The sequence below is a fragment of the Dreissena polymorpha genome, chromosome 2, assembly GCF_020536995.1.
Source record: "Dreissena polymorpha isolate Duluth1 chromosome 2, UMN_Dpol_1.0, whole genome shotgun sequence".
In the NCBI taxonomy this organism is placed as follows: Eukaryota; Metazoa; Mollusca; class Bivalvia; order Myida; family Dreissenidae; genus Dreissena; species Dreissena polymorpha.
In genome coordinates this window covers 145,177,869-145,202,249 of record NC_068356.1, presented here as the reverse complement: position 1 = coordinate 145,202,249, position 24,381 = coordinate 145,177,869, and the positions used below count along the sequence as shown (strand labels likewise).

Genomic DNA, 24,381 nt, shown 5'->3' with positions numbered 1-24,381 from the left:
CTTTTGTATGTTTGTGATTGCAGGAAAGCCTGGTTTGCTATTGACCTTGGTGTATGGATTATTCCCACGTCTTACACATTGAGACATTCAAGAGGGTATGGAAGGTGAGTGAACTAGAAGGAGGCATGCATACAATGGCTATTGCAATCTGATGTTGTTAGTTATTAAAAAAATAAAAAAGAAGGAAGCTTGGTTATTTGAGAATTATCCATGTTTAATTTGAAATTCCATTAAATAATCAAACAAGATGACATAATATTCTTAAAATGACTGTTGAATAATAACCCATGAGGTGGGTATACCTAACATGTACTAAATAAGGTCTCCACAGCATCTCAAATAGGGCAGTAATTTGTGTGTGTGTGGGGTGGGGTGGGGGGGTAGATATGTGTGCCTATTAATTACTAGATTTTCATACAAGCATATGGATATCTAGCAGTATTTTGCTGTCTGTATCTAAAAAGGGATAATAGGAACCAACCTGTGCTTACTGCTATATATTCTTATCATTAGAAATATCCAGATTGAATACTTTCATACATCCAAACAACTGTTTAAATACTGGTAGGTTGGTAGAGATCAATAGTTTGTGTCTATTTCAGGTCAGCCCTACGTAACTGGCAGTTCCAGGTGTCCAAGGATGGTCAGGCATGGGTGACCCTGTTTGATCACAAACATGACAACGGCCTTAATGAACCTGGGTATGTACAAGTATGTGGATTTCACCTGAGTTAGTTATGTGCTGTGTTAGCTTCGGCATATGGTGATGCCTATCGAAGTCCAAAGCTTCCCTAGGATAAAAGGGCATTTAAGGTCTCAGTCTAGATCTGCTATGGAAAACTATTCTAGCATTCTTCAAATGATAAAATTGGTCCAGTCATTGGCTACTTAGTTTGTTATAATTAGTTTTCTGTTCAGTGTTTTATTCTTGTTAAGTTTATACAGATGTTCTTTATTAAATAAAATGTTAAAAATTATTGATTTTCCAACATACAATTTTAAAAACGTTTTCCATAGTAAGTTAAGATATTTGGGCTTTAGATATCTAATGTCTGAACGCTTTCATTCTGCTGGACTGTACTGAATACAGAATATAGGAATTGTTTTCCCTACCTCTAGGTCGACTGCATCCTGGCCCCTAGAGGCCCCTAAAGACGAGAGCCAGGGCTGGAGACACATACGTATACATCAGATGGGCAAGAACGCTAGCAACCAGACCCACTACCTCTCCCTGTCGGGCTTCGAGATTTACGGGAAAGTTACGGGCGTCTGTGATGACCTGGGTTGGTTGCTTTAATTTAAAAACTAAAGGAATAACGCCCTTATTGATTGTGAGATGGGGGTTTTTTCTTTGCCTCTGTACTGTCTTTTTGTTGATGGTAAATTTGGAACATCTCAATATCACTGTTTCTTATAAAGGTTTTCAATTGAAATTTCACATACATGTTTGTGGTAATTTTGTGAACTCACTGACGAAGTTCTTTAACTCTGACCTGCAGTTTATCAGAATTATTCCCCTTGAGTTACTAAGATGATTCAGGTTAATGTTTGCCTGCAACAACTTCATATCTCATCAGGTTGCTATATGTCTGAAAACATTTTTTCATGCATTAAAAATCTTTAAATGTATAGTGGCCCAGTGAAAGTAAATATTTATGCACGCAAACATCTACACTTAATGCACCTACATATATTGTAAAACAATTCTTAATTATTTCCTGCTCATGTGCGATTGTAAAAAAAGCTATTTGCAACCAGCATTAAACCAGAACAACCTGCTTGTAATTTGCAGTCTGTTCATGTTTTATCCTGTCTGTTTCTCTTCAGTATCTTAGGGTTGGAAATGAAGACTTTGATGATTGAATCTTGTTAGAAAGGTCTAAAATTTAAGTTGATTTTCTAATGGACTACAAATGCGTCAAAGTGTTACTGAGTAGTAACCGGTTAATATCCTGTTTACAGGCAAAGCTGCCAAGGAGGCAGAGGCCATGTTGCGCAGACAGAGACGCCACATTCGTAATCACGTGGTGAAGCAGATGTCACCAGGGGCCAGAGTGGTGCGAGGCATGGACTGGAAGTGGAGGGACCAGGACGGCACACCAGCAGGGGAGGGAACTGTGTCCGGAGAACTCCATAATGGTATGTGGCAGGGGAGGGAACAATGTCATGGGAACTCCATAATGGTATGTGGCATGGGAGGGAACTATGTCCGGGGAAATCCATAATGGTTTGTGGCAGGGGAGGGAACTATGTCCGGTTAACTTCATAATGGTATGTGGCAGGGGAGGGAACTATGTCATGAGAACTCCATAATGGTTTGTGGCAGGGGAGGGAACTATGTCCGGTTCACTTCATAATGGTACACTGCAACGCTGATATATCGCGGTTGGTGGGGTCCAAAGATCATGAGCGCGATATATCCGGCGCGCGATAAAACTCGAGAAATTTCTAACTTAATTGTATTGCGGTTAACTTGTCAAATTTCCCCAATGTTTTCATTTTATATACAGTGCTGCTACATATTTGTATTGTAATAATTGCAAACCATTAATTCTACAATAAACGTTTTCATTACTACATAAGTATCTGTGTATTTATCATAAAAACCAAAATGTAAATTATGTTTTTTATTTTCATGTACGATCCCTCGCGAATCAGCTTAAATGAAAAATTCTTGCCGTAAAAAACGTACAAAATACATTGTGCATAGATTCGTTTTAACCCTTAGCGTAACGGTAACGATATCGCGTGTTTGAATTATATTTTATTAAGAGGAAATGTCAATGCCACATAATTCGCAAGATACCGTGGTACTTTTGTTGAAATTTGAAACGAAACTTTTAACGGAAATTAAATTATCGCAATGTTGTGCCGGCTACGAAATTTTTATTTACTAATTAAATACACCCACGCCAATTTTCGCACGCTTTTTATCAGGACAAAGAAATTCATGACCAGTACCGAAATTAAACGATATATATAGCAGTAAACTGCCATTATTACCTTTTTGTGTACAATGACACTAATTTGGATATTTCCCGAGTGTTAAAAACAACCCCAGCCTTGTGTAAACAACATTGTCACTAATCGACTGTTTTTCACGCTTCACTGCGTGCAATAATAAGCCGCGAAATATGGGGTGTTGATACTAGCTAGATCCGGTTTTTTGCTTAAGTTAGCGAATTCTCAGATTAAAACATGTCATTTAGTGATCATGCTCGTCGGTATTTTTGGGAGCCATAGCCAAAGCGCGATATATTGGACAGCGCGATATAAAGGTCCGCGATATATCGGCGTTGCAGTGTATTTGGCAGGGGAGGGAACTATGTCCGGTGAACTTCATAATGGTATGTGGCAGGGGAGGGAACAGTGTCCGGGAAACTCCATAATGGTATGTGGCAGGGGAGCGAACTATGTCCAGTGAACTTCATAATGGTATGTGGCAGGGGAGGGAACAGTGTCCAGAAAACTCCATAATGGTATGGGGTGCAGTGTCTTGAATTTTCAGTGAAAACTTACGTCTGTTTTATAACTAAATTTTCAGCGGTTTTCAAGACTTAAATGTGAGGATACTGTTCTGTTGAGAAAAGGTAAGATATCTTATTATCTGTAGATGATGTGTTTTATGTCCTTGTTTTCAACAATTAATCATGCACATCTGTCAAAACTGGCCATATAGTGCTCATCTATTCTTTGATTATCCCCTGTCTGCAAAATAGGCTCTACATTAAGGTGTACAGGTGCATTGTTTTATATTGAATTTATATTTGGTATGTGACATCTGTTTATGGTTCTCTACTAAGATTGCTAAAGTCAATCCCCTGGGTTTTTAACTGGCCACGCCCCATTACAAAGGTTAGCGATACAGGGCCGTTGTGTCCTATTGAATATGTATGTTTTTCATCTTTAATGGCCTTCTGATGTTTGTAAAGAAAACCACAAATGTAAGACACCAAGCTGCATTTTTTAACTTGTGTATCCTTTATGTTAGGTTGGATTGATGTTACTTGGGATATGGGAGGATCCAACTCATATCGTATGGGCGCAGAGGGAAAGTATGACCTGCAGTTGGCTCCCTCCCATGACCCTGAACGTTTGAAGCCCCTGTCCAAGACAGAGGCCGGGGCCACTGGGGCTGGCAAGGTCAAGGCTGGGGCAACACCTGGGGACAAGGCAAAGGTATGACCTTCATGTATCAAATTGCCATGATGGAAGAGTGTGATGATAACCCTTCGAGTTTTAAATTTGTAACTGTTCTGTTAAGAGATTATTCTGTTATTAGTGTTTATGAAGAGAGAAAGTTATTATACAAGGGTCTCAATAAGAAAGAGAGATTATTCTTGTGTAACTGTTTATGAATAGAGAGAGTTATATTGAAAGGTTTCCAATAAGAAAGAATATAGTTGAAGTATCTTGTTTGCTTTGAATATTGGTTCATATCTCCTTATTTAAAATGGCTTTGAAAGCTTGGGTAGGGATCAAACTGGGAACGCTTTTTCAGAAGACAGAAACCATAGTCAATAGAATTATGCATACTTTTCTACCTATCCTACAATGCTGACCTGTATCTTGAGTAGGGATCTAGCTAGGTCCACTTGTTCCAATGACAGACCTCATAGTGGATACACTTAAGCAACCTTATTTACCTGTCCTACCTTGCTGTTATTGTATCTCACCCTCAGATAAGTGTCCTGACGAGCAGGAAAAGTAGCTCCACCCCCAGCCTCAATGAAGTGAATGACAACAAGCCATCTGTGGCTGCCACCGAGCAGGCTGCATCAGCTGACAACCTCACACAGACTGTCAAATCTGTGAGTACAAAACTGTAGGGCTTACTAGCTCAACTGTATGTAGCTTAAAGAATCGAACCTAGAAGTAATAAGGTTTTTGCCCCTCATGTCCATTGGATAATGTAATATAAGAACCAGTACTTTGTGTCTTGTGAAAGATTTTGTGAAACCCAAGAGTTTCTCTATAAATCAAAGGCTTTCAATGCAATGAAGCTAATTTGAATAGGTTTAAGTAAAACCCTCCCTATTTCATGAATATAACACAAAGCAAATTTAAACTGAGTCATGTAAACATGATTATTGTGCATATTATCTGCTCCATTGATATAAAAAAATTAATCACAAGTATTTTTGACTATTTGAAAATAAGCCACTGTCTTGGGACATTTAATGATTTTTGTAAGCCAATTAGTGTTTGAAATAACTTTCTAAACAATGTGCTCTTTTACTGCAGGTAGCAGAAAACCTTGCAGAGAGCATGATGAACCTGGCGACCTCTGACTCAGGGGTCACTGTGACCCTACAGACAGTGGAGGAACCAGGGGAGGGGAGCGAGGGAACAGGGGAGCCAGAGCCCACATGGCATGACATTTCGGAGGTTGACAAGGGGGAGGGGCCTAACCAGAGTCACCAGCTGGGGGCGACAGGTGGGGAAAATGAGCCACCTAGGCTACCAAGGCTTCCCAGGGGGTTACTGAAGGATGAAGGTAGATAGTAAAATCCTGTCTAGGCTCAAAGTGTTGTCCCTGATTAACCTCTGTGCACTGCACAGGCTAATAGGGACGACACTTTTCACAAATGTTTTAAAAAAACTAAAGGTTTGGTAAACTTGCAATTGAATTTAAAGTTTTTATAATATTTTTTTGTTTAAAAATAGAAGCTTTTGTTACAAATAAGCGAAGTTTTTATGGATTTTGCTCGAGCCAATGTAAGAAATCATTACAAATTCAAAGTTCCACATCATCCATATTAAAAACAGTTCGTTATTTTGTTTGTAATGTTTTCAAAATTACTTTATTAATATTGTGATTCCTGCATACAAATTCTCCAATGATAATCACAATTTAATGATTAAAAATAAGTTCTTGATTGTTGAAATGTTTGCAATGAAAGATTTTAAACTATACCTCTGTGTATCACAAGCAGCCACTGCAAAGGCTAAGACGGTGGAGCGCACAAATCAGGTGAATGCCAGTAAGACAGAGGCCCCGTCCCGCGCCTCCCCGACCAACCCAATGTCCGTGAGTGTACCCAACTTGCCTGCCTCTATGGAGCAATCTATGAGCCTGCTGGAGACGTTTGCTGCAGTGGCGCGAAGGAATGCAGGAAATAACATGCTGCGGAGCAACAACGCCATGCGTCCCTCTGTCTGTAACACTCTCACTGACTGGACAGGTGTGAATGGAGATTTGAAGTTTGGTTCCTTTTTTATACCCCCACAAACGAAGTTTAAGGTGTATATAGGAGTGAGCTTGTCTGTCGGTCGGTTGGTCCGTACTAAGTGTCCGCTCTCTAATTTAAGTTGTTTTCATCTTAAATTGCCAAGTTTTTGTGTAATTTTGCTGTGTCAAAAATGTTGAGGAGCTTTTAAAAAAAGTGACAGATTCATGTAAATATGTTGTTTTCCTCTATTTAAGCTGAACAAAAACCAAACTTATATGAAAGAACATTGTTGTTATGCAAGTACTCGTGAGTTATAAAGAAAACATATTTTTTCAGATCGTTAACTTGGATTCCATTCGCACATTTCTTTAATAAACGTTTTGTTTGTTTGAACAGATACACTGCTCTTTGTTTGAACAGATACGCTGCTCTTTGTTTGAACAGATACACTGCTCTTTGTTTGAACAAATACGCTGCTCTTTGTTTGAACAGATACGCTGCTCTTTGTTTGAACAGATACGCTGCTCTTTGTTTGAACAAATACGCTGCTCTTTGTTTGAACAGATGCGCTGCTCTTTGTTTGAACAGATACGCTGTTCTTTGTTTGAACAGATACGCTGCTCTTTGTTTGAACAGATACGCTGCTCTTTGTTTGAACAGATACGCTGCTCTTTGTTTGAACAGATACGCTGCTCTTTGTTTGAACAGATACGCTGCTCTTTGTTTGAACAGATACGCTGCTCTTTGTTTGAACAGATACGCTACTCTCAGCTGCTCAGAGTTTCCCGAACCTGACCCAGTCTCTGACGAACACCTCCAACACCTTGACCACTACTCAGGCTGTAGCCAATGTGGCATTCTGTCAGGTAACATTCAGCTCTATAACTGTGGAAATTCTTAAGTTTATGTTGAGTTGAATTGAAATGAACCACTTCATGTAAAAATGGAGTGGTAATTTTGGCTTCTAAGGAATAGCTTTGTATCTATCATTTAAGTACAATATAATTATAATGATCATACTCCTCTGTCAGCACCCATGTTACATTCCTCATTTATAAAACATACATATGATAATATTCCTATGCTTGTATCAACTGTCTAAATTTTGAATATTTCTTATTCCCACCAGACACTGACTCACAGCCTCAAGTCCATTAGCAGCAACAATAGGCACAATGCATTTGTATAATGTGTCATACCAGATTGGCCTGTGAAGTCTTCACAGGGTAATCAGGGACGGCGCTTTTGGCTTTTATGGAAAGTCGTTTCAATATCCCCCATTTCCCTAACTGAGTTGCAGCAACTAGTCCATGTCCAGAGCTAGTGACAATGTGCATAAAGTGTGGTCCCATATTAGCCTGTGCAATTTGCACATGATAATCAGGGACGCCACTTTCCTCCTTAACTGGATTTTAACATTTCTCTACATTCCAAATATCTTTAACCTAGGCGCTGACCCGCAGCCTCACGTCGACATCCAGTGAGAGTGACAATGAGCTGTTGGAGACATGCCGTCAGTCCGTTCTGTTGGGTGACCTGGAGGACGATGACGAACTCCCCGAGCCTGACGATGATGACGACGAGAATGAGGATGAGAATGAGGATGACTTTGATGATGTGCTCGGTGTGGTGGGTATCACGGTACACACAGTTTGTTATAAAGTGTTGTACTGATTGATGTTGTGCTTGTTAGTTGGTTGCTTCTGAGCTAACAAAAATATTGTTAAAGTCTTGCAATTTTGGTGGTTAAACAAGAATCTACTGTGTTTTTTAGGTACAGAATATTATTATGTCCATTGTTTTCCATCTTTTGATGTACAAAGTAGCTCCATAAATGCATAGGGCTTACATGTATATTGCATATATGCCACTTCAGCGCCCTCACGCTACTTTGGGGGAAGGGGTCCGCAGCCCTTAGGAGGGGGAATTTTCGCGGTGTTTCCCTTTTTGGGGGATTTTTAACCAGGTTTTCCGAAGGAATAATTAACCAGGTTTTCCGAAGGAATAACTGGTTATTAGATTGGCGAATGCGGGCGGGCTGGCTGGCTGGCTGGCTGGCGGGCTGGCGGAACAAGCTTGTCCGGGCCATAACTTTGTCGTTCATTGTCAGATTTTAAAATCATTTGGCACATTTGTTAACCATCATTAGACGGTGTGTCGCGCGAAAAAATTACGTCAATATCTCCAAGGTCAAGGTCACACTTTGAGTTCAAAGGTAAAAAATAGCCATAAATGAGCTTGTCTGGGCTATAACTATGTCATTCATTATGAGATTTTAAAATCATTTGGCACATTTGTTCACCATCATGGGACGGTGTGTCGCACGAAAGAATCGCGTCAATATCTCCAATGTCAAGGTCGCCACGACTAAAAATAGATTTATTTTAAAACAAACTTACAAAGGGGGTTAATTTTGTTTGTTCATTTCAAAAGTTCAGTTTGAGTTGTCTCCCTTTATCAGATTTTTTTTCACAATGAAAACCTGGTTTTGTGACAATTTTGTCCCTTGTTTTACTTACTCTCTCATTATTACATTTGTACATGTTTGCACTATATTCATTGCATTTTTCATAATTTAGTATATTTGCAAAGATTTAATTGAAAAAAAGAATTGAGATATAATGATCATGAGATCTATTAAAAAAAAAAAAAAAAAAAAAAAAAATTTTTTTTTTTTTTTTTGGGGGGGGGGGGGGAAATTTTCCCCCCCTCGGCGGCAGATTAAATAGATTGAGGGCCCTGCACTGATAGACAAGGTGTCTTCAAATGTTCTATATTAATCAATGATCATTACAACTATGATTAGCTTTTAAACTTGCATGATTTTTCAATCGAATTTATGACACATAGTTGTTCCCCTTTCACATGTCGCTTAGTCCGTGGAACACAATAACTACACTAGTCCATTTCAGTTTTCATACGATTTATTTTTGATGATTTTTTTTAACACAAACGGTTTCCAATGTCTGTAAAATATTCTGGACAACAAGATAATCCGGAGGCCAAACAGCCCGGCAACAAGGAATTGTGACCTATCTACTCGGTTGTCTAACATATACCAACTTCTGTACTGAAGTGAATATATTCATACACTAAACCGTGACGTGTGCATTTTCCGACGGGAGCGTGTGCAAAATCTCGTGTGCAAAGATAATGATGTAATATGACGTATGCAACAGACTTATATTGACTTAAACGTCTCATTTACATGATATTATACAACAATTAATTGGCTGCATGCTTACCCAAGGAATGGCTAATTTTTATGCTCCCCGAAATAAAATTATGGCGGCGCATATCGTTGCCAGTTTGTCCTTCCGTACGTCATACTTTTGTTACAGTTTCTCATAGCACCTTCACTACTTTACTGATCTCTTACATATTTGGCATGTCGGTACCTTGCATGGACCTCTACCTTTTAATGAGGTTTGAGGTCACTGGGGTCAAGGTCACTGAGGCTAATAATAGATTTTCCGTCACACTTTTGTTACAGTTTCTCATAGCACCTTCAATACTTTACCGATCTTTTTCATATTTGGCATGTAGGTACCTTGCATGGACCTCTACCTTTTGATGAGGTTTGAGGTCACTGGGTTCAAGATCAAGGTCACCGAGGCTAATAATAGATTTCCGTCACACTTTTTTTACAGTTTCTCATAGCGCCTTCAATACTTTACCGATCTCTTTCATATTTGGCATGTAGGTACTTTGCAAAGAACTCTACCTTTTGATGAGGTTTGAGGATACTGGGGTCAAGGTGAAGGTCACCGAGGTTAATAATAGATTTTATTTAGGTGGTTATTTACACATAGATTGACAAAGCGCATCATCGGGGAGGATCCGTCAGTTTCACTGATATTCTTGTTGAAACAAGTGATGGGCAATGATTTGGTGCATTTTCCTTGTCTAGTTTGTTGTTAACATATGATGTATATATGTATATCCATTTAGGTAGACATAATATTGAACTTGATGCAAAACAAACATAAATTAATACTATCCTTAGTAATCTATCCTATGCACTATGTGACAAACAAAAGAGTTGTTCCCCTGTATACAGCTCTTCATCTTGTTACAGGATGAGGATGTGGAGATGCCTACAGAGCGCAGGAAGACATGGGACGATGAGTACGTGCTTAAGAGGCAGTTCTCTGCACTCATACCCGCGTTTGATCCCCGCCCAGGTCGCACCAATGTCAACCAGATACAGGACATTGAGATACCACCACCTGGTATGTAAACTATGTTAATCAGGCTGATTGAAATACCAGGATTAGTGACAACATTAGTGCTCTTTGCAAAGGCTAATTAGGGACTTTTTCAACTTTTATGGAAAAAAAATCTTTAAAGAAAGTGTCTTCTTAAAATAAAAATCCAGTATAGGAGGAAAGTGTTGTCCCTGATTACCCCGTGTGTACTCGGCAGGCTAATCTAGGATGACACTTTATACAGTAATGCACAAAGCACTGTACTCTGCAGGCTAATCTGGGATGACACTTTATACAGTAATGCACAAAGCACTGTACTCTGCAGGCTAATCTGGGATGACACTTTATACAGTAATGCACAAAGCACTGTACTCTGCAGGCTAATCTGGGATGACACTTTATACAGTAATGCACAAAGCACTGTACTCTGCAGGCTAATCTGGGATGACACTTTATACAGTAATGCACAAAGCACTGTACTCTGCAGGCTAATCTGGGATGACACTTTATACAGTAATGCACAAAGCACTGTACTCTGCAGGCTAATCTGGGATGACACTTTATACAGTAATGCACAAAACACGGTTTTTCCAGAGTGCAGCTATTTTCATTGTTTCCCCCCCCCCCCCCAAAAAAGCTCCTTTGGGTAACACGTCTAATAGTTTTAAGCATTGAGATTGTTACTCAAAATGGTTATTAAAAAGCTTATTTTGTTATTCCGTTTCAAGAGATATACTCTGCACTATATGGAGGAGTTTAGTTCATTGTTTGTAATAGTGTTGAAATGGTGGTTGAAGATAAATAGGACTGAAACAAGTTAGCTAACTTCCAATATTTTATGTTCAGTTTGATTTCACAATTATTATTAGAATGTCAGAGCTGATGATGACTATGTAGCTGTTGTATGCCTGTATTCAGGTACAGATGAGTCCAGCAGTAGTAAACAGGACAAGGAGCAGCCAGAACCTCCCAGGATCGTCCTCTATATGCGCCCTCCCATGTCACTGCCTGGGGTAAGTGCATCTACACCAACACATAAGCATGGATTAGCAGCTCAAAAAGCCTGTGCGCCCTTTTGATTGAATGTGTATGCATTAAAAGTTAGAATTGTTGATTAATGACTGGTAAATAACAAATAATTGACAGTTATTTCTTTAATTTCGTAATTTATCACATGCCATACCCTGTTTCCCATGTAATTTAACCATTGCGAATATTTTTTATCTTACACATGTGTGATATACTTTTTAAGCGTTTTCATTGGCTTAGTTTTCGTTTGGTCGACCAATCGCTTTTTGTTATTTTGCTGAAATGACGTGGCAACGTCAGATGACATCACGAAATGTAAACAACATTCGGGATTTATCATTATGTTTGCGTAAATATTTATTTTATTTGCTCATTTAAAAGCATGTGCTAAAAAAGATCTGACACTCGTTGTCATATCATACCATATTTTATTGCAAAAATATCAGTTATTAAGAGTTGTCTTACTTTAATCGCTCAAAAGTACATACTGTTTGCATAATTTTACCACTCCCATAGACCCCTTAATGAATTATGTGTCAGGATTGGAAGGGGGCCATGCCTGCATGATTGCTACATACACCATCAATACATTTAGTTCAAAGTTAAACATCCAAAATATAAAAAAATATAATTATTGCAATATAATTAAACTGCAATATATAATTCATGGTGGATTATTTGTTGAGAAGGACATTCGATTGATGGATGAGCATGGCCTTCTCTCCATCTTTGTAAACCATAAATCAAAGCCATTATTGGAATCATAATATAAACATTTAGCATATGATCCTCATTCTGGGTAAATTGGACTAAATGCATGTGCCAAAAGTGTTGTCCAAGATTAGCCTGTGCAGTCTGCTTTCTGCCTAATCTGGATTTGCATTATGAAGATACTACCTTTTAATGAAAAATACCATGCAATCGGAAAGTGTCGTCCCTGATAAGCCTGTGCAGACTGCACTGGCTAATCTTGGATGACACTTTACACACATGCATTGTTCTCTCTCCCTTGTTGCTAGGTACATGATGAGGATGTGGCTCTAGTGGACGACCATGCCTGCATCTTCAGCTACATACAGCAGCTGCTGGTCAGTGGGTCAGCAGCCAACAGGTCTGAGAGGCTTAAGAGGATATGGGAACCCACATACACGTACGTTGAAATACTTACAGTGTCAGTTGTAGAAATGTTTGCTTGAATTTAAGGTTCATGTGTGAATGCTGTAATGTGTCCTTGGTTGAAATGTTTGCTTGATTTAAAGTTTACTTTTGAGTGTAATGTCATTTTGATAATTGTATCAATGGCTGGAAAAAGAATATTAACATTCCTAAAATACTTTCATGTAAGTTTTTGAGTATGTTTTTTTGAGATACCAAATTATTGATAATTTTCTTCAAAAGCATTTGAACTTTAAAACTCTCAATTCACATTCAGAGTCAAAGCGATGTTGCGATCATAAGGTCTTTCACAAAAGACACCCAAGTACTGGTTTTACATAACAAATAGACTTGCAAAGGTTACTCCTAATTATAGAAAGCTAGTGGTCCATGTGAAATGCTTTTTGGTTTTTGTGATTTGTAACTCGCGGTTTATGACATAACCTGATTGTTGCAAATAAATGGGAATTTTTATTATTATGGGACTTAAAGGTATTTCTACACATCCCACAAACACTAATTTGACTAAATAAATGCATAAAGCACAACAAAATGCACAAAGTGCTATTTGCAAAAAACTAATTTGAAAGTCATAAAACACAATTTGCAAATGTTAATTTAAAATAAACAAAAGCAATTTGCAAAAAGCAGATCGCAAAATGAATTGTCAGAATAAATTTCTTCAAGCTTCATCCCAAATGCATAATGTCCAACGAATTTAAAAAAAAGTTCCATAACTGTTTTATATAATTCGGATTCATTTTTTCATTTATTATTCAATTATCCTAATTTTCTTTTCCCCAAAAGCAAAGTGCAAATTACAAACAGCACTTTGCATGGCGCATTGCAATTGTGTACGCAATCAAGCTGAAGTAAGAATATCACAACTTTAAACTCTTCGGTTTTGAAACTTATAAAAAGTAAACTCCTTAGTAGCCTATACCTTTCAAATTTAAATGCTATTCTATAGCCTACCGGTATATGTTTCTCCTTACAGTGTAATGTACTGATAGCTTCATTGTTAAGGAAAATGATTTTTTTTAAATCAACCCATTAACCCTTTCCCTTTCAAAAGTAAAGTGAAAAAAGCTATATTCAACCAGCATGAAAGCAGAACGGATTTCGATTAACTTGCAATCAGTTAATTTAATCTAATTTTCTATGAGACTACAAACTTGTCAAAGTCTGTATTTTAGAGGTCAAGGGTTAAAAATTCAACCCAATAAAAGCCTATTAATTTCTCCATGCAGCATATTGTACCGAGAGCTGAAGGAGGGTGAGACAAAGGCAGACCTGGCCATGAAGGAGTCAACAGGCACCCTGCAGATCCTCAGTGAGTGGGACCTGCCTCGCAGTGGGGACACCACAGCCTGCACCGTGGATCACGTGCTGCAGCTGCTCCAGAGGCTCTATGCCATCACCATGGATCAGACCGCAGGAAATAACAGATTTGGTAAGCCAGACTGTAGAAAATAACAGATTTGGTACACCAGACTGTAGGAAATAACAGATTTGGTAAGCCAGACTGTAGGAAATAACAGATTGTGTAAGCCAGAGTGCAGGAAATAGCAGATTTGGTAAGTCTGACTGCAGGGAATAACAGATTTGGTAAGCCAGACTGCAGGAAATAACAAATTTGATAAGCCAGACTGCAGGAAATAATAGATTTTGTAAGCCAGACTGCAGGAAATAACAGATTTGATAAGCCAGACTGTAGGAAATAACAGATTTGGTAAGCCAGACTGCATGAAATAATAGATTTGGTAAGCCAGACTGCAGGAAACAACAGATTTGGTACACCAGACTGTAGGAAATAACAGATTTGGTAAGCCAGACTGCAGGAAATAACAGATTTGGTAAGCCAGACTGCAGTTGATAACAGATTTTGTAAACCAGACTGCAGGAAATAACAGATTTGATAAGCCTGACTGCAGGAAATAACAGATTCTGTAAACCAGACTGCAGGAAATAACAGATTTGGTAATCCAGACTGCAAGAAATAACAGATTTGGTAAGCTTGTTCTGAGCTTTTCCTCTGCTTCGGACATTTACAGATTTAGTAAGATTTTAGCGAGTGTTTCTTCTGACTGCTTTGGAATTTAGCAGATTAAATAAAATAATAGTGAGTCTTTCCATCCGCAGCATTGAAATTAACAGAATTGGTAAGATTGGTGTGAGTTTTTATATCAACTGCTTTGGATACTTTACCTTTAAGGTAAAAAAATCAGTTATCTGTTGTGTAGCTTTTTATGCTGCTTGCACTAACATTAAACAAAGTTGTGCTAAGATAAGTCTCAGAAATAATCATAGGGGAAGATATCAACATTGTATTTAAAATGGTTAATATTTACACAAATTTATACATGGCAAGTTAATATGAGACCCTTAAAAACCAGTCTCTATTAGCCTGGCCATCTGACAAAGCCACTTAAACTGAACAAGATCAAGGAAACAAATCCAGAATAATGACGGGTAAGCAAATCAGGTCAAGTACCAATATGTAGTTGGCTTGCAAGTGAATAGTACTTTGGATCAGTAATAGTAAGGTCTAAAAAGATTACCAGACCTTGGGGCCAGTAATGGTTTGGGGACTTCCACATATACTGAAAAACCATATGCTCCTTTGACTGTAGTATATTCAACTGTTTCAGACAACATGGATCTCTCACTGAACATCAGTGTGGAGGAGTTTGTGAGCATGAAGGCTACAAATAAACTGGTTCAGCAGACTAAGGTAACATATCATGCTCTGTCATTGAGTAAAGGGAGTTTTGAAATGCATGCCTATTTTATTAATATGAAAACTTGTATTGTTATTTAACTAGAAAGCAAATGTGACTTTTTGACTTGCCAAATAAGGCAAGGCTCTTTAAATTAATTTTAATGTTTTGTTGTATGGGTTGCATATTTTACCCTTTCTTGTTTTTCTAAATAATTTTTGGAAAAACACACAAACTTCTGGAGCAGAATCCAGTTAGCAGAATCACCAAAAATTTAACCACTATATATTATATAAACACAAGTAAACACTTCTTTGTTCTGTGGGAAAAGGACTTATTATAATAATAAGTCCTTTTCCCACAGAACAAAGAAGTGTGTACTTGTTAAATAATAACACAATATCACTAGTCCTTTTAACACAGGACAAAAACTTATTAAACTAATTTATAATGAAACATGTTAAGCTATACATGTTTACTAAGATGAATGTATGGTTTCAGGACCCTCTTGTGTTGGCCAGCAATGCCCTGCCCAGCTGGTGTGAGAGCATGACTAAATGGTGCCCTATGTTGTTCTCCTTCGACACACGCCAGCTTTACTTCACCTGTACTGCGTTTGGAACATCCAGGTATGCTGGCAACATGTTTGGAATATTTTGCTTTTTTTGGTAAGAAATAAAGATTTGATTGTTTATATTTCATTTGATTTCAGGTCGCTTTAAGAACTTGTTCAAGGGGTCTAGTCTAATTATCACAAATGTAGAAACTGTGTTTGTTTGTTTTAATATCATAAATACGTTACCTGTTATCTCTAGCTTACCCCTTTCCAAGGGAGTTATTTCATCCGGAAAATATTCAAGCGCTGGGAATCGTCCACCTCTATAAGAATCCAAATCAGGTTAAACATAGTACAATGCAACCTAACAGGAAATCAAGAACCACAACTCATCTTTCCTTTCCGGATGAAACCATGTGCACGCCTATTTTAGGCTCAGGACTTATGTGTTCTTTTCACTGTGTTTTTGGCGGAGTTTAAAAGGATAAAGTTTATTTATCTTTTATTTGTATCATTCGGTTTATATTTCTATACTTTTTGTTGCAGTAATTGTCATATTTCTGCTTTTGCTGGGTTTCTTTGTTTGCATCGTCGCTCATGTACATGACGTCATGAGCACGTGAACCACGAGGAATTCGTGCCTATTCCCCAATAAGTAATTGAGGTCAATTGGACAGCGTTCTTTGTGTTTACATTTTGTGGTTTAACTTTTTATTTGAATTTATAATCATTAATTTGTCTTTTGTAGGTTCTTTCTGTTTCTTTTATTTCAGAATGAACTTACAGGATAGAGGTTCTTGTGGTCATATCAAAGCAAGGTGGGATTCCCACGATACTTGCTTGGCATGTACCGGTTGCACATTTAATAACAAATGTGCGGTTTGCGATTTGTGGGCTTACAACGTATGGACAAAAGCAGGTCGCCGGAGGACGTCGATCAGCCGCAAACGCAACGAACCTCCATCCGACGTTGATTACCCGGTGACTCCACTGGTCAAGGATGACCAGCGGTTTTGTCAGTCACTGGGTACCGGGCAAGATGGTGTTGTTGTCAGTCGATCGTCATCAGATCTTATGACTCACACCATGCATACCGGCGACATTGATCATGGAACGACTGGATCAATGTCAGACCACATGGCAGCAGCCATTCTACGGTCTTTGTCCGGTGACGTAACCGGTCATAATATGACCGGCCGGTCATCGGTCCGGTCACCGGTCATGTGTCCGGTCCGGTCATGTCACCGGTCCGGTCCGGTCATTGATCACCGGTCCGGTCCGGTCACCGGTCAACAGTCATCAGTTGGGCCTGCCACCGATAACACCAATTGCCGGTCAAGAAGAACTCGGTCTTCATCATCGGCGTATTCTTCTACATCCGATTCGTCGTCGAATACATCGTCTTCATCAAGGAGTGGACATCGGACACGCTCTTCTTCGTCGAGCAGTTATCATCGTCGCGGCGCTCATAAGCGATCACGTCGTCACTCACAGAGACGGTATTCCAAAAAATCTCGATCTCATCGCAGCCGATCCACATCTCGACAGCGCAGCCGATCCAGATCTCGACATTGCAGGAAACGAGGACGTCGGCAACGTTCACGTAGACAGCATCGGACTTACCATACGTATAGTCGTTCACCATCGTGTTCCGTTATGGAATCGCATGTTTCCATGCCAAATGTGTCGGTTCCAACGTTGACTGCCACACGTATTGCATCTTTAGGAGCTCATCTCACTACTACGGCGTCAGTGTCAACACCACGGGTATCATCTACAGTATCTAGTCGTGTACCCCCTACAGCTACCCTGTCGAATCCTGATACACTATGGATACAGAATTCGGCGGGACATTCAATGCTGATAATTTACCTTCTTCCGGTTTACATTATCAGTTTACTGACGTCGGGGATGATCATTCGCTGTTACCAGACAATTACAATCCGGTACAAGATATTCTCACTTCTGTTCCTGCTGATTCTATACAAACCGCTGGTGTTGTAGAGAGTGAGGCTGATTCAGATGCAGAATCTAATGTTGAGACGGATCAATATTTAGCTCCGATTGGTCAGATCTATGAACTGATGTTTCGTACTCTTGGTGAAGATTACTGTCCAAGACCTGCTGAACTGTCTTCAAATGCGACGATTTCTGTGACAGAACAACTTTTTCGTACATTTGATCCCAACAGGGTTATTAAGTCGACGGCTTGTCCTGACCCACGACTTCCCATTGGTTCTACTGTTCTATCTGTTCTTCAATCATTGGAATCAGCTAATAAGACTATTCCAAAACGAGGAGAAACATGGAAAATTCCTAAGGAACTAGCTGATCCAAAACACCAGGAAGGTAGTAAAAGTTACAAACCTCCTGTACCACATGCAACATCTGGGTTGGATTTTTCAAAACTTCCGGTTCCAGATCCGGACATAAGCAAGCTATCTCTTGTAATGCCAAGTGGTTCCAATTCAGTTTCTGTTCCGTTTTCAATGTTGGAAACTTGGGAAATGAGGGAACGTAGATCATTAGGTTTGACTAACCAAATTGACTTCATGCTAGCGACAATTTTACAAATGGTGTGTGATTGGTCGGAATCTGTTCCGGAGGAACTCCGTGATTAGTTAATTCATCTCTCACGGACCACACTGGCCTTATCTCACACTTCTGCTTCTTCAATGTCCGAGATGCTAAGGATTCGTAGAGATCTTATCCTTACTTCTTTACCTTAAGATTTTCTGTTGGAACCTGGTATGAACTCGCTCAGAACAGCTCCTCATACATCAGGGTTTCTTTTTGGTGGAAGGATACAAGAAGCAATCACAGCTGACAAGGATGACCAACTTCATGCTTCTTTAGCTAGAAACAACTCTGGACAACGCCAAGGGGTCTTTAAGCATCCTGCTTCTAGGCCACCAGCAGTTCCAGCATTCAAGACGGCTTAGAGAAATAACCTTTTCTCTAAAAAGCCTTCTTTTAATCCACGGTCAGGTCCTAATAGGCAGTCTTCCTATAACAGACCTTCTTTGTCACACAAGTCTTCTAATAAAGATTCTGGGAAAAAGGGCAAACCCAAGCCGGGACAGAGGAATTTCAAACCTTCTACCGGCAGGGGCGCACCTCCTGCTTATCAGCCCTAGGTCCCTTCCCTTTCTACCGCCACAACCCCGATGCCGGAAATACCAGTCGGGGCCAGACTTTTCCACTTCTCAAATCGATGGCTTCAAATTACTTCAGACGCATGGGTTCATTCTCTTGTGACAAAAGGCCTGACTTTTCAATTCGAAAAAAGGCCTCCACTTTCTCGCGTCCCTATAGAGCTGGTATCTCGGCATCCACATATTCCAGAGTCCATTCTCGGGCTCTTGGAAAAACAGGCAGTAGAAAGGGTTCAAGATCCTTATTCTCCAGGATTTTACAGTCGTCTTTCTTGTTCAAAAGAAAAATGGTTCCTGGAGACCAGTAATAGATTTAAAAGTGTTCAACATGTATCTCCTCAAACCAACTTTCAAAATGGAGACTCCTTCTTTCATACGGGAATCCATCAAACCCCTGCACTGGGGGGTGTCTTTGGATCTGGAAGATGCTTACTTCTATGTTCCTATACATCCCAACTACCGAAAGTACTTGCGATTCGCCTTTCAAGGCCAAGTCTACCAGTTCGGGTCTATGCCTTTCGGGTTGGCGACAGCCCCACGAGTTTTTACCAAACTAATGTCGGCAGTTGGATCACACCTCAGAGTTCACGGGATTATTCTTCTTCAGTATTTCGACGACTGGCTCTTACACCAGCTTGATCGTCAATTGCTTCTGTACAACCTAGAATTCTCTTGGAAGGAGCTCCTCTCGTTAGGGCTCCTTCTCAATGCAGACAAATCAGACCTCATTCCTTCACAGGACTTTACGTTTGTGGGAATGAATTTCTTGACCCACATCAATCGGGTCAGAGTGTCTATTCAACGTATATCAGACCTTCTGATGAAGGTCAACTGGGTTTTGTCCCAATCTCATATAACAGCTCAAGAATTCCTCTCTCTCAACGGTATCCTGAGCTCAGTAGCAGACTTTGTGCAGTTGGGACGTCTCTTCCTACGTCCTCTTCAGCACTATCTCTCAGCTTGTTGGAAATGGTCTCCAGGCAATCTATTAACACAGATTCCAATCCTTCCCTCCTTAAGGTCTCATCTTCAGTGGTGGCTAGACGAGGAGACTCTGTTGGCAGGAGTACCCCTTCTTCCCCCGCAACCGTCATTATATCTAATAACGGATGCGAGCAAGGAAGGGTGGGGTGCTCACCTGGAACCTCTCAGTCTGATAATTTCAGGGTTGTGGTCTCATCAGGAATCTCACCTTCATATCAACAATCTAGAAATGCGAGCAGTATTTATCTCATTTCCAATCACATCTTCGAGACTCTTGTGTGATGGTGTCAACAGACAACACATCTTTGGTGGCTTACATCCAGGCACAGGGGGGAACACATTCTCAATCCCTGTATCTGGAAACCAGAAAATTACTTGTTCTTTGCAAAACACTCAACATTCATCTGCTGGCAAAATATATACCAGGTCGCCTCAACGCCCTGGCGGATGGTTTGTCTCGCAAACACCAGTTACTTCCATCGGAGTGGACACTTCATCAAGAAGTGACCAACCAGATCTTTTTCAAGTTCGGTTATCCCCTGGTCGATCTATTTGCAACCAGACACAATCACAGACTTCCTCTGTATGTGAGTCCAGTTTACGATCCAGCAGCGTGGGCAATCGACGCGCTTTCGTTCGCATGGGACCAACTGGACGCTTACGCCTATCCCCCACCCATTCTAATTCCCCAAATATTGGGGAAAATCAGGGTGAGCTCTTGCAGGATACTCCTGATTGCCCCTTGGTGGCCCAGAAGATCTTGGTTCAACGATCTTCTTAGTCTCCTGTACGATTATCCCAGGAATCTTCCTCACAGGTCAGATCTTCTGTCTCAAAGCGGCAGACTACATGCGGACCCAAAAATATTCCACTTACACGTCTGGCCGTTATCAGGCAATCTTTGCAGAAGAAATGTTTTTCTGTCAGGGCTTCAACCCTCGTTGCTTCGGCAAGGAGAAAATCCACCAGAGCAGTCTATGATGCTCGTTGGAAACTCTTCTCCAATTGTTGTTTTCGAGGGAAAATTAATCCCCTCAATCCCTCTGCTAGACGAATAGCGGATTTTCTCATTTATCTTTTTGATGATAAGAAACTTTCTCTTAGTTCCATCAAAGGATACAGATCTATGATTTCGCATACATTGGCTTTCACTAAGTCTTCACAAGTCTGTGCTGATCCAGCTATTTCAGAACTTGTTCGAGCTATGGAACTTAGTCGTCCTGTATCTCGTACACTTGCTCCTAAATGGGATTTAGCTTGTGTGCTTGGTTCCCTTATTAAGGCTCCCTATGAACCTCTTGATCAGGCTTCATTACAATTCCTAACATGGAAGACCGTTTCCCTTCTTACTATGGCTTCAGCCAAACGGAGAAGTGAAATTCATGCTCTTTCTATCGAGGATAGTCATCTTCGTTTTGACTCTTCTGATGGTTCTGTTACATTGTTGTGTCAGTCAGGATTCCTTGCTAAAAATCAACTTCCCTCTATGGCTTCCAAACCCTTCAAAGTTCCAAGTCTATCTAGAACTTGTGGACATGAAGATGATGATAGACTCCTTTGCTCGGTCAGGGCTTTGAAGTTCTACCTTAAAAAGGTACAGTCTATTCGAGGTTTTCGCAAGAGACTTTTCATTCCATTAAAAGGGGGGGGGCGATGTGTCTGCGGCTTCTATTTCTCGTTGGATAGCCTCGACTATAAGGAAAGCTTATTCTTCTCTTTCATCGAGGGATTTATTCCTGTTTAAGATAAGACCGCATGAATTAAGAGCTCTTTCGGCTTCGTGGGCTTATATTAATCAGACCCCACTATCTGAAGTGCTTCAAGCTGCTTTCTGGAGGAATCCGACCACCTTCTCCTCTTTTTATCTTCGTTCTCTTGAGTGCCAACAAGACAATTTGTATAAGTTAGGTCCTCTTGTAGTGGCTCAAACTGTAGTTTCTTCTATGGCGTAAGTACACTGGTGCCATCCGAGAATTAAGTTCTATACTGTACTAACAAAGATTATAAGAGGACTTGATTCTACTATCTCTGGCTGTAAACCCTCTATATGGGTTTTGCTGTGATGGGAAAAAATATGCGAACCTTCCCGCCGCAGCTGCAAAATCAGCTAGAGATAACAGGTAACGTATTTATGATATTAAAACAAATTTTCTTAAGTAAAATTCATTTTAATTATTAAATACTTACCTGTTATCGGTAAGTCCCACCTCCCACCCCGCTCATCGCCTTTTTATGTTTGCGTAAAGGAAAGATGAGTTGTGGTTCTTGATTTCCTGTTAGGTTGCATTGTACTATGTTTAACCTGATTTGGATTCTTATAGAGGTGGACGATTCCCAGCGCTTGAATATTTTCCGGATGAAATAACTCCCTTGGAAAGGGGTAAGCTAGAGATAACAGGTAAGTATTTAATAATTAAAATGAATTTTACTTAAGAAAATTTGTTTTAATTCCATTGAGGATTGTTGGTCCATCATCTATAGGCCATATGTTTATTGCAAGTGTTGGTACATCATCTATAAACCATATGTTTATTGCAAGTGTTCGTACATTATATATAAACTATATGTTTATTGCAAGTGTTGGCACATCATCTATAAACAATATGTTTATTGCAAGTGTTGGTACATTATTTATAAATTATATGTTTATTGCAAGTGTTGGCACATCATCTATAAACAATATGTTTATTTTAAGTGATGGTACATCAGCTATTGACTGTTGATTTATTTATTTGCAAGTGTTGGTTCATCATCATTTGGCAATATATCTGTTTTCAAGTGTTGGATGATTGTCATTAGATCATGTACTTGTTTGCAATTTACAGCCCTGAAATGGAAAAAAAACCTGATATTTGGTACATATATATTATTAATGAATGTGCTTGTTTTTGAAATTGTTTTTAATTTCAACTTCACAAAGCTTTAGTATGGCTGCATGAGTAGAGGAATGTGGTAGATGTGTTTGTAAGAACTATTGAAGAAGTATTTCTTTGAAAAAGCTAGCATGTGGCTGTGATGGATGACAAACTCCAATGTAAGGAGAATATTTGGGCTGAGTTCTGGGAAAGCAAAACTTAATGCATGTGTATGAATTCTCATCCGAGATTAGCTTGTGCAGTCCTCTAGCTAATCAGGGAAGGGAATTTCCACCTAGACTGGATGTTCATATAGAAAAGACTTCCATTAAAACAAAAAATCACTAAAAGCGGAAAGTATTGTCCTTGATTAGCCTGTGAGGATTGCACATGCTTTTTTGGGACCATGATTTATGCACATGCATTAAGCCCTGTCTCCCAGAGTGAGACTTAGTTCTATTCCATGATATTGATGTGTTTAAATGTGTGTGGTTTTACTCCTTCCCCTCCAGGGCCATAGTTTGGCTGCAGGGTAAGCGTGACCAGCACCTGGAGAGACAGCGAGGTCACACACCACGGAGAGATGACACTGGGGAGTACCGTGTTGGCAGGCTGAAACATGAGAGGGTCAAGATACCAAGGGGAGACAAGCTGCTTGACTGGGCAATACAGGTGAGGAATTGTAGTAGAATTGACTGAGCAATTGACTGAGCAATACAGGTGAGGAATCGTAGTAGAATTGACTGGGCAAAACAGGTGAGGCATTGTAGTAGAATTTACTGTGCAAAACAGGTGATGCATTGTAGTAGAATTGACTGGGCAATACAGGTGAGGCATTGCAGTGGAATGGACTGGGTAATACAGGTGAGGCATTATAGTAGAATTGACTGGGCAATACAGGTATGGCATTGCAGTGAAATGGACTGGGCAATACAGATGGGGCATTGCAGTGGAATGGACTGGGCAATACAGGTGAGGCATTGCAGTGGAATGGCCTGAGCAATACAGGTGAGGCATTGCAGTGGAATGGACTTGGCAATACAGGTGAGGCATTGCAGTGGAATTGACAGAGCCATACAGGTGAGGCGTTTCAGTGAAATTGAATCAAACGTTTAACTGGAAAATACAGGTGCAGCGTTGCAGTTGAATTTTATGACATGGGGTTTACTGGGCAATACAGGTGAGGTATTGGGGTGGTATTGAATAAAATGTGGTTGCAATGTTTGTCATATTTAGTTGGCCATTTGAGATATTTTCCTTTTATGCTCCCTGAGATGAGATCTTTTTGTCCATGAAGGGTGCATTAGATTTAGGTAGGTATTCATCACTTCCAATATCAGTTGCTACAACTTAATTACACTAACAGTTGTTGGTGACTGTTACTTAATTTTTATTCTACCATAATGATATCGCCCAACCTTGCCGTTTGCAATCCAGTACCAAAGAGAGCATGTGTGTTTGTGAAGTACAGATTGTTTATTTACAATATTTTAATATTTTTGTGTGATTTTTTGTGTGTGATTTTTTTGTGTAATTTTTATGTACA

At 39.7% G+C, this 24,381-nt stretch overlaps 1 protein-coding gene across 3 annotated transcripts in view; it reads left to right on the top strand.

Moving 5' to 3' along the window:
- Nucleotides 1–24,381, top strand: part of LOC127869319 (E3 ubiquitin-protein ligase HECTD1-like) — an 85,694-nt gene that overhangs the window by 52,170 nt on the left and 9,143 nt on the right. Inside the window, exons 21-37 of one of the 3 annotated variants that reach the window (XM_052411774.1) lie at nt 24–104; nt 603–701; nt 1,120–1,283; nt 1,963–2,139; nt 3,992–4,179; nt 4,683–4,811; nt 5,245–5,497; nt 5,937–6,185; nt 6,930–7,039; nt 7,623–7,814; nt 10,252–10,405; nt 11,300–11,394; nt 12,430–12,560; nt 13,816–14,018; nt 15,217–15,299; nt 15,787–15,914; nt 23,348–23,507. In XM_052411774.1, the coding sequence (XP_052267734.1) occupies nt 24–104; nt 603–701; nt 1,120–1,283; nt 1,963–2,139; nt 3,992–4,179; nt 4,683–4,811; nt 5,245–5,497; nt 5,937–6,185; nt 6,930–7,039; nt 7,623–7,814; nt 10,252–10,405; nt 11,300–11,394; nt 12,430–12,560; nt 13,816–14,018; nt 15,217–15,299; nt 15,787–15,914; nt 23,348–23,507 (2,596 nt within the window). Of the gene's footprint in view, nt 1–23; nt 105–602; nt 702–1,119; nt 1,284–1,962; nt 2,140–3,991; nt 4,180–4,682; nt 4,812–5,244; nt 5,498–5,933; nt 6,186–6,929; nt 7,040–7,622; nt 7,815–10,251; nt 10,406–11,299; nt 11,395–12,429; nt 12,561–13,815; nt 14,019–15,216; nt 15,300–15,786; nt 15,915–23,347; nt 23,508–24,381 lie in introns of all 3 variants that reach the window. The other 2 variants (XM_052411775.1, XM_052411773.1) reach the window with 2 other exon arrangements.